Here is a 10,334-nt window from a genome sequence, read left to right as displayed (position 1 = left end):
TTACGTAATAACAATGCAATAATTAAGAGCTAACTATGGAGGGGTTGTAAACAAGAATTGGAATGATCTAATGTTTTGATTTCCCTCTTGTCGGAATCCTTTCCGCTATGTTTGCTATAAATTTGCCTAAGTGTTCTCTATCGATCATGAGCACTCTGACTATCGTAACTCTCTCCCGAGTAATTACAACAATATATTAGACATGTTCTCCCGAACTACGCTAGCTAGCCTTAATTATAGCTAGATCGCACCCAATGTTTCGTTATCCCTAATCCCACCTTTACACCCTTCGTATTGATCCCTCATATACGTTACGAGTGGTGTTGTTCAACAACTACCTAAATATGCACTCTCTCCCGAGTAATACATACTAGATAGACACAGTCGATTGAGGGCCCTTCAATCAGCAACAATCACAATATAGTTGAACAAATAGAGAAAATACTATGGCAAATCAATATTAACATAGCAAGAAATTCATACTCCAAAAGGTTCCATCAAAACCCTAGATTAGGAGTTTAGCTATGTATAATCGTTTTCACAATCATAATAATAGAATTCATCATCAATTATAGAAACAAGAGGAAGAAAGGTAAAAACTCTATGCCGAATCTTCCGCCTTTCTTCTTGCCTGTTCTTGCCTTCAAAATCCCTTCAAAAACCTCGATACCCTCTTTTTGGGCGAGCTGGGCTTCTTATAATTCAAGGAGGGTCGCCTCTGGAATTACAAATTTGCCCCTGAAATAAAATCTTCGGAGAGCCGTGCGCAGCCGCGGATGAACCGTGCATATTGACTCTCTTTTTGCTTGACGAGCGCGGCCTATGCGCGGCCGCGGATGGCCCGCGCACCTGAAGTTTAGTTCTGCCTTTCATTTTTTCCTTCTTCTTTTGCGTGCTCACCTCCAATTGCCCTTCATTGCTCCATATTAACTCCAAAATACTCCTTAATTCCTCATAGCCCGGGATTGCTCCTACAAAGCATAAAGTTCTTGATTAGAGCAATTTGTTATCATTTAACATTTAATTATCAACAAAGTGCAGCTAATTTAAAGCGTCAATGGTCGTTAAACTACATAATTCTCGCCTACTATCAACACTCCACACTTAAGCTATTACTCGTCCCCGAGCAATCAACCACACTTTACAGAGGCTTAACTTCACTGGCCGACTTCCCTAACTCGTCACACAAAGAACATTTCACAAAGATTGAGCCCAGTAGTGTAACATCTTCGCCTCAAGAGTTGCCTCTCACATGCCACACAATATTCCTAACTTACTCACTTACTCTTACGTAGAGGTTAAGACTCACCTTTCCTTCATGAATCAAGTGCCCTCACATAACAAACCAGAGTAGTTCCACACACAATAAAAGTTAAGAAAAATTAGGAACTCAAGATAGAAAGAATTCACTCACTCGTAGAAAGAACATTCATATGCCACATAAAATGCACCATAGGCTTGCCCGTAGTGTATTACTCCACTAATCGAGCTCATTCAGTCTAGGATCAAGTAGGACTTCATTTGGTTGTAATGTAGGCTGGGGGACGGGTAGGATACATTTAGATATAAAAGTGACTACACCTCCCTAAGCACTTTAATCCATACATTTTAACATTTAAGACCCTACTTATGTCAAACCAAAGTCCACCTTTTCATCAATGTGTATTGCCCCATACTTCTTTAAGCACACTTACATCAAGAACCACTATATATATTTCTCAACAATGCAACTATTCTTTCCTTTCTTTTCACTTTTTTTTTTCAAGTGTCTCTTACTTTTTCAAATCAGTGCACATTTCTCCTTATCTCATTAGTTCCACTCAAAAGCCAAACCAACCACCCCACATTTAACTTTTACAAGGTTCATAACAATTCAAATGCTCATGAGAGGTTAAAAGGTTCAAATAGATGGTTAATTCAAATAAATGGGTAAGACTTGTAATGTGGTTGCCAAAGAAATATGATTACAGGCTTAAAGGGGTTAACTACGATATATAACAATTAGGCGGGTAAAATATACATATCTGGCTCAACAAAGAAATGCCTATATCATTTCCACGACTGAACAAAACTATTATTTCGCTTTGCAAACACATGGGACAAGTTCTAGGCATCAAATGCAGTGCACAGAATACAACAATCCTCCCACACACATGGCACATGACTCACTCCAGATTGGATCATCAAAACACTCTAGTCGGGGGTACTTAAGCAAATTAAGAACATACAATTTAAGGCACTCTAACAAGAATCAACAATTTGAGCCTAAGCGTCACACTAAAGTACCCACTGTATTCAAGGCATAACGACGTTAAGAGATCCTCCTTCCATATCATCCCATAACCCACAAGTACCTAACTAAAAATTAAAAACTAATTACATCCGGTTCAAACAAAACCCTTGAAAAAGAACCGCGATCCAAAAAAAAACCAAGGGGTAATTGATACACTACCTACAAAAGAGAATTTTTTTATCGACTTAGACCCTCAAGAAACCCGTCGAGTGATATCCGTCGTCGCGACAAGTCGAAAATTTGAATTTTTTATTTTTATTTTTTTATTTTACTATTGCACACATTCAGACAACTAATCGAAGACCAAAATCAAGCTACATTCCTATATATACAACATACAAACGAAGTATCCGGCACCCCACACTTAAAAAGATGTCATGTCCTCATGTCATAAAAAATAAAATAATGCGAGGTAAAGGAAACTTCCCTAGTACATCAGTCCATATCGGCGATAGTACCGAGGTCGAGATGGCAGGCTCTCCCTAGCGCACGCAGCCAAGCCATGATCTTCTTGTTCGATTTAGCATTTTGGGCGACTAGTGCATCCACCCGAGCCCCCAAGTTTGTGACAGAAGTGTGCAACCCTGCCATTTCATGCTCTAAGGCTGTCATCTGTGTGTCCCGTCTGACCACAGATGTTCCCTCTGCCTCTGCAACTTGCTCATGTGTGGGAGACGCTCCCTCAACTTCCTCCTACCTTTCATCACCCTCATCTGCTGCATCGGAATCATCACTATTTGCATCTCCAGGTACCTCAGGGTCCTTCCCAATGGTCACTTTATCCGCCCGAAACTTTGTTTCATTCTTGACTTTTCCATCTACGCTCAAGTTCTCCGGCACTCGTGCTACCCGACATAATCTAGTGACTAGAGAAGGGAATAAGAACCCATACCGCCGCACTGGACAACAGATGAACATCTCTTCATGAATAATCTTGGCCATGTCAAAATCATGGCCATTCATGAAGCACCAGATCAATGCAGCTCTGGGACCATTCACTTTAGTGGTGTTGGAATAAGGGAGCAGGTGACTATTGATGACATACAACCAACACTTCCCTTCAAAGGTGAGTGCCGCCGAATGAAACTTCTTCCCAGGTATAATCCACACAACTTCCTCGTTGGGCACACATATTGTTTCAAAGAACAATTCCCGCGTGGTGAATCGTCTGCCATGGGCTTCATAATAGTCCTCCGCCCCAAGGTCTTGCCCGAATATGGGCAGCTGGTAAGCTCTCCAAATAGCCTTAACTGATGCGTCTATATTTTTCTTTTGCACCGTGCAAACATCGTTCACATGTTCTGGAAGGTTCGTGTAAAGCTCCCGCACAACCATCAAATTAGCTTCATCCGGTTCTTCAAAGAAAATATCCATCCCGCACTGGACCAATTCATTGTACATGTTGGGACAATCATATTGGAGAGACCCTATATCAATACCCCTCTCCGGTATGGGCTTCTTGGATGCCTTGTAACCAAAACGGTCCTGAGCCCCGCTGGAGACGAACTTGGTACTATCATACTTACGAGAAGGAGTTGAAGCTCGTGGCATGTAGGATCCAGCTTGGCCACTGCAGGAAGCACCGGTGGTTCGGCATTTCTTGGAGGGCGTCATACTACCTGAAATAAAGATCATTAGCAGCAAAACACAAGAGATGTAAACCAAAGGCGGTTACTCAGACTTGATCCACACAATTGGTCACACATTATAGTCATGACTCACCATGGCATTTAAACAAACACTTGATGTGTACAATTCACCGGAACCCCCAAATAACAATTTGATAATCCCAACTCAACCACAAATAACCCAATGTCAACCGCACATGTCAAGAGACACATCTACTACAGCCTCGACATACCTACCAGGGTAACTAGAGAACAATACTAGAAGAAATCTACTACAAAATAAGAATAAAATTACTATATAACTAAGAACTCAAATAACCCAACAAGAATGTAAACAAGTGCCCTTACCTGGTGGAGTTGTAAGTATGTTATGTGAGGGGAAGATGTTAGAAGAGAGAAGAGGGTAGAGTGAGGGAGGGGGAATCAATGCTGTGGGGGTTGAAGGGTTGGGGTTCTTTTGGAAGAGAGAAAAAGATTATGTGTTTTGATTTGTAAGGGATGGTTTGGGGTGGGGGATCAGTTATATGAGTTAAGAGAGAGAAAAAAAGGGTAGGGGATATCAGGCGTGTGTGTGTGTGTGTGGGGGGGGGGGGGATATTAGTAATTAGAATATTAAGAATAAAAGAGAAAGAATAAATAAAATAAAAATTAATGCTAACTAAGCTTGCAGACGGCACTCAGTGCACGGTCGGTCCGCGGTCCAAGCACAGCCAAGCATATGAGGCAATGTGAAACCCAATATACGTGATCCAAGCGCGGTCGATCAGTGGCTACGGACGTTGCAATGTACGCGAGGTAGTGTGAGATGCATTATGCGTGGTCTGAGCGGGGCCGCGGACCTGACCTCCGGAATTTTTCCTCTCTCACCACTTTTACCTATCTCCGGGTTGATCCCTTCAGCGCCTGGTGTACTTATCACACGCCCAAACTCACCTGCAACTTATTAGTACCTAAAAATAAAAGAAAAATCTTAACTGCACTAAAATCAACTACTAATTGGGTTGCCTCCCAACACACCTTAGTTAATGTCGTGGCACGACGAATACAACAGTTCAATGGGTTTCCTCCAATGAAGTGCCTGATTACGTCGCGACACAACGCAGGTAAACGCATTTAAGGTGCGCTCAACATCGGAGGCTCAATCAAATGAATCACTGACAATACCTTCATTTCATCCATGCCCACATAATGTTTTAATCTGTGTCCATTGACTCTAAATGTGCGAGAGTCATTATCCGCAACAATCTCTACGACACCTGTGGGGTGAATTTCAACCACACGAAAAAGGACATGACCATCGTGATTTTAATTTGCCCGGAAATAACCTCAGTATAGCAATACCGTATCTCCGAGTTTAAAACTCTGCTCAATAATATTTCTATCATGTATCATCTTCATTTTCTCCTTGTATAATCTTGTGCTCTCAAAAGCGTGATACCGGAACTCATCAAGCTCGTGCAACTCCGTTACTCTACTTGTTCCCATAGCTTCAATGTCTCATTCAACGCCCACCAAGCTCTATGCTCCAACTCCATAGATAAATGACATGCTTTCCCAAACACCAACTTGTATGGAGACATGCCGATAGAGTTTTGAAAGTTGTTTGATAAGCCCAAAGTGCATTATCTAACTTTCTCGCCCGATCTATTCTAGTAGCATTCACAGTCTTAGTCAACACACTCTTTATTTCTCTGTTCGAGACTTCCACTTGCCCGCTTGTTTGTGGATGATATGGAGTGGCCACCTTGTGGTGTACATCATACTTCTCTAACAACTTTGCGAAGTCTCGATTACAAAAGTGGGTGCCTCCGTCACTGATTATTTCCCTTGGAGTGCCAAATCGGGTGAATTTGTTCTTTCTCAAAAAACCAATTACCTCCTTTGCATCATTTGCAGGGAGTGTTGCAGCTTCCACCCATTTGGACATGTAGTCTACCGCGGTGAGTATGTATTTTTTATCATATGAGATGACGAAAGGCCCTATGAAATCGATGCCCCATACATCAAACACTTCTACCTCCTGAATTGGGTTCATGGGCATCTCATGTCTGCGGGAAATATTCCCGGTTCGTTGGCATTCATCATAGCCCTTTATCCATAAATGTGCATCTTTGAACAATGTTGGCTAGTAGAAGCCCGACTCCAAGACTTTCGCAGCTGTCCTCACTCCCTTGAAGTGCCCACCTTATGGTGACGTGTGACATGCCTGCAAAATAGAAGACTAGTCTATCTCGGGGATACATCTCTGGATTATGTTATCAATACAAATCCTGAACAGATAAGTCTTATCCCAATAATACATGTGACAATCACGAAAGAAGTCTTATCCCAATAATACATGTGACAATCACGAAAGAACTTTTTCTTTTGAATAGAGGAAAGGTCATAAGGAATAACACCACTCGCCAGGTAGTTTGCAATGTCTGCATACTATGGCGCTTCCTCGAGACTCGTGGCTAGTAGTTGTTCATCTAGGAAAGTTTCCAGAATCTCTTCTACCTCAACCTTCTTTTCAGCTCCTTCCAGCCTAGACAAATGATCAGCTACCTGGTTCTCCGTTCCCTTTCGGTCACGGATCTCCAAATCAAATTCTTGCAACAGTAGCACCCATCGAATTAGGCGCGGTTTTAACTCCTTCTTCTCGATTAAGTACCTTAGAGCAGCATGGTCAGTGTAAACAATTACCTTCGAGTCTATCAGGTATAACCTGAATTTGTCAAATGTGAACATTACTGCCAGCATCTCCTTCTCGGTCACAGTGTAATTTAGCTGGGCTCTACTCAACATTCTACTTGCGTAGTATATTGGATGTATGATTTTATCTTTTCGCTGCCCAAGAACTGCTCCCACAACATGGTCACTCGCATCACACATCAGCTCAAATGGTTGCTCTCAGTTGGGGACAACTATGATAGGTGATGTTACCAATCTCTTCTTTAATTCCTCAAAAGCTACCCTGCAGTCATCAAAAAACACAAAAGGATGATCTTTTTCAAGCAATTTACACAAGGGGTTAGCAATTTTGGAAAAATCTCTTATAAATCTCTTATAGATACCGGCGTGCCCAAGGAAACTTTTGATTGCTTTCACGGAAGTGGGTGGTGGAAGCTTTTATATCACATCAACCTTTGCACGATCCACCTCAATACCTTTACTTGACACTAGGAGCCCAAGACTATACCTTCATGTACCATGAAATGGCACTTTTCCAATTTGAGTACCAGATTAGTCTCGATGCACCTTTTCAAAACTCTTTTCAAGTTCACAAGGCAATAATCGAATGAGTTCCCTACCACTGAGAAGTCATCCATGAAAACCTCCATTATTTCCTCTACCATATCTGTGAAGATGGCCATCATGCACCTTTGGAATGTGGCGGGTACGTTGCATAGGCCAAATGGCACTGCGTTGCATAGGCTAAACGGAATTCTCCGAAAGGCATAGATACCATAAGGGCAGGTGAACGACATTTTCTCTCTATCCTTCGGGGCAATAGAAATCTGATTATACCCCGAGTACCCATCCAGAAAGCAAAGGTGAGACCTCCTTGCCAATCTATCTAGCATCTGATCAATGAATGGCAATGGGAAATGGTCCTTCCATTGTAGCCAAGTTCAACTTCTTGTAATTCATACATATTCGCCAACATGTGACTGTTTGTGTAGAGATCAATTCGTTCTTCTCATTTTTCACTACCATCATACCTCCCCTTTTTGGGTACACACTGCACTAGGCTAACCCAGTTGCTGTCAGAGATGGGGAATATGATTCCCGCATCTAACCACTTAATCACTTCTTTCTTCACCATTTCTTTCATATTGGGGTTTAGACTTCTTTGATGTTCTCTGGAAGGTTTGTGCCCCATCTTCCGGTAAAATCTTATGCATGCAGAAGGCCAGGATGATCCCCTTAATGTCTGCTATGGTCCATCCAATTGCAGTCTTGCACTCAGTTAGTACTTACAAAAGCTGTTCTGCCTGCACATCTAGCAAACTAGATGAGAAAATAACAGGTAAAGTTGAGTTAGGTCCTAAGAATGCATACCTGAGATGAGATGACAGTGGTTTTAGTTCCAACTTTGGTGGCTCTTTTATTGATGGCTTAGCTGGAGGCATTTTTCTTTCCTCTAAGTGCAAAGGCTCAAATTCGAGCTCCCTTCTCCAAAAACCTTGTTCTTTAAGAGAAAGTACCCACTCTACCAAGTCTTCTCCATTGGATTCATCCAAGTTCATAAGACAGGCTACTAGAGGGTCTTTAGTGTTCAATGTCTCATCTTCTTCCTCCAAAATTACATCCACGACATCTATTAGAGAGCAATTAGCAAATTCACTTGGTCTCCGCATAGATTTCTGCACGTTGAATGTTATCTCTTCATCATTTAACCTCATTTGAGCTCTCCAGTTTCACAATCAATCAAAGATCTCCTAGTGGGAAAGAATGGTCTTCCCAAAATTATGAGAATTTCCTTGTCAATCCGACAGTCAAGGATGACAAAATCTGCTGGGAACACAAACTTCCCAACCTGTACCAATACATCATCTAGAATCCCAGAGGGCCTTTTTACTGTCCGGTCAACCATGTGTCGTAACATAGACGTGGGTCTAGCTCTTCTAATGCCTAGCTTTTTGTAGATAGCCAGGGGCATAAGATTTATGCTTGCTCCCAGATCACACAGTGCCTTAGCAAATGCATAGTTGCCTATTGTGCAAGGGATTGTGAAACTCCTAGGGTCAGACAGCTTCTCAGCTATGGGTCTCGTCACAACAACACTGCAGGTCTGAGTCAGTGTAACCGTGGTCAAGTCTTGAAAGTCAAACTTGCAGGACATCAAGTCCTTCATCATCTTTGCATAACCAGGCATTTCCTTTAAAGCATCAATTAATGGAATGTTTACCTGAATTTGCTTCAACATCTCTGAGAATTTCTTGTACTGCTCATCTTTCTGATACTTGGCCAATCTCTGTGGGAATGGTGCTGGAGGTTATTTCTTCCCTGTGATTTGATTTTTTTCTTGTTCAGGTACTGCTTCCACTGTTGGTTCCAGTGCAACCTCAGTCTCTTTCATAACCTCTTCTTCTTTGTTGGTGTTCTCTTGCGCATGTTGTGCCGTCACCTTTTAACCCTGTTGAATCATCTATCTCAATGGGTACTGTCACCAATGTCTCAGTCTGTCTACTTTTGTAAGCAATTTCTTGCTCCAGATCTAAGTATCTACCATTTCGGAGACTCACTGCCATCAGCTGCTTCAGACCCTGCTCTTTTGGATTAATTTGGGTGTCTGCAGGTAACATCCAGTGGGGACGATTATTTAGGGCCATAGAAATCTGTCCTAATTGAATCTCAATATTCTTTATCGCTGATTCGTGTGAGTCTACTCTATCTGTTAGTTTTCCAGTGGACCCAATCACTTGTTGCATCATTCCCTCAAGTTTAGCAAACCCATCTTCGTGTCTCACAGTTTGTTGCTGTTGAGGTTGTTAATAAGCCTGTTATTGATTTTGCTGGTTGTAACCCTGTTGCCTTTGGTAAGGCACCACTTGACCCTGTGGTCGCATAGCCCCAAGGTTATTGTTGTTGTTGTACTGATGCTAAGCTGGTCTATATTGTTGACTCCTGACCCTAATTCTGACCACCTGGTCTCTGTCCCCCATAGTTGGCCACATAAATCATGTTCTCCTAATATTGTTGGTTATCACCTTTAGCACCCCACCAGTAGACATATGGTTGATTAATGCATGATGTACATAAACCTCCATTAGTTGCATCAACTATGTGTACCTACTACATCTAGCCTGATTCATCAACCTTTTTGGTGAGGATGCTCATTTGTGTCAGTAGAGTGGCCATATTTTCAGCTATGGAGTTAGTCGGGTCTAAAGCCACTGAGTGAACCACATGAGTGATTGGAGCATTTTTTGTCATCCTTCCTGAGTTCTGTTCCATCTTGTCCAGTAGGATCTTGCTTTCTCTGAATATTTTGCTAAAAAATGCTCCACCTGCTGAAGCATCAACATTAGCTTTAAAGCTATCTGCTAAACCTATGTAAAACCTCTACCCCAATATTTGCTCTGAAATACCATGATATGGACATGTAACCAGCATACCCTTGAACCTCTCTCACGTTTCTTGTAATGTCTCTGTTGGTTTCTGTCTGAAGCTCAATATCTCATCAATTTGTTGAGCAGTCTTGTTGGGTGGGTAAAATTTGTTCACAAATTGCTTGACTAATTCCTCCCAAGTAGTGATGGAGTTTATGGGGAGTGAATTAAACCAAGTCTGAGCCGCTCCCGTCACTGAGAATGGGAAAAAACAACAGTTGTATTGCTTCCGGTGTCACGTTATGTTGCCTCTGTGTGGCACAGATTGACAGGAAATTCTTTAGATGCTGTTGAGGATCTTCAACGTATGACCCA

General features: G+C 42.0%; 1 protein-coding gene and 1 non-coding gene across 2 annotated transcripts; one reads left to right on the top strand and one right to left on the bottom strand.

The window, feature by feature from the left end:
* Nucleotides 1–8,305: 8,305 nt before the first annotated feature.
* On the bottom strand, nt 8,306–8,833 carry LOC107818610 (uncharacterized). Its single transcript, XM_016644652.1, has one exon. It carries the CDS (start codon nt 8,831–8,833, stop codon nt 8,306–8,308), a length of 528 nt encoding a protein of 175 aa, XP_016500138.1.
* A 1,161-nt stretch (nt 8,834–9,994) lies between these two features.
* On the top strand, nt 9,995–10,101 carry LOC142170824 (small nucleolar RNA R71). Its single transcript, XR_012700437.1, has one exon. It is a non-coding gene; the product is annotated as a small nucleolar RNA R71 (small nucleolar RNA).
* The last annotated feature ends 233 nt before the right edge of the window (nt 10,102–10,334 follow it).

Source organism: Nicotiana tabacum, chromosome 16 (genome assembly GCF_000715075.1).
Source record: "Nicotiana tabacum cultivar K326 chromosome 16, ASM71507v2, whole genome shotgun sequence".
In the NCBI taxonomy this organism is placed as follows: Eukaryota; Viridiplantae; Streptophyta; class Magnoliopsida; order Solanales; family Solanaceae; genus Nicotiana; species Nicotiana tabacum.
Note: the sequence above shows the minus strand (reverse complement) of the source record. Positions and strands in the feature narration are given on the sequence as shown.

What these genes read in the sequence shown, in the direction of transcription:
- LOC107818610 (XM_016644652.1), bottom strand. Translation starts at nt 8,833, where the DNA reads ATGTTGAAGCAAATTCAGGTAAACATTCCATTAATTGATGCTTTAAAG.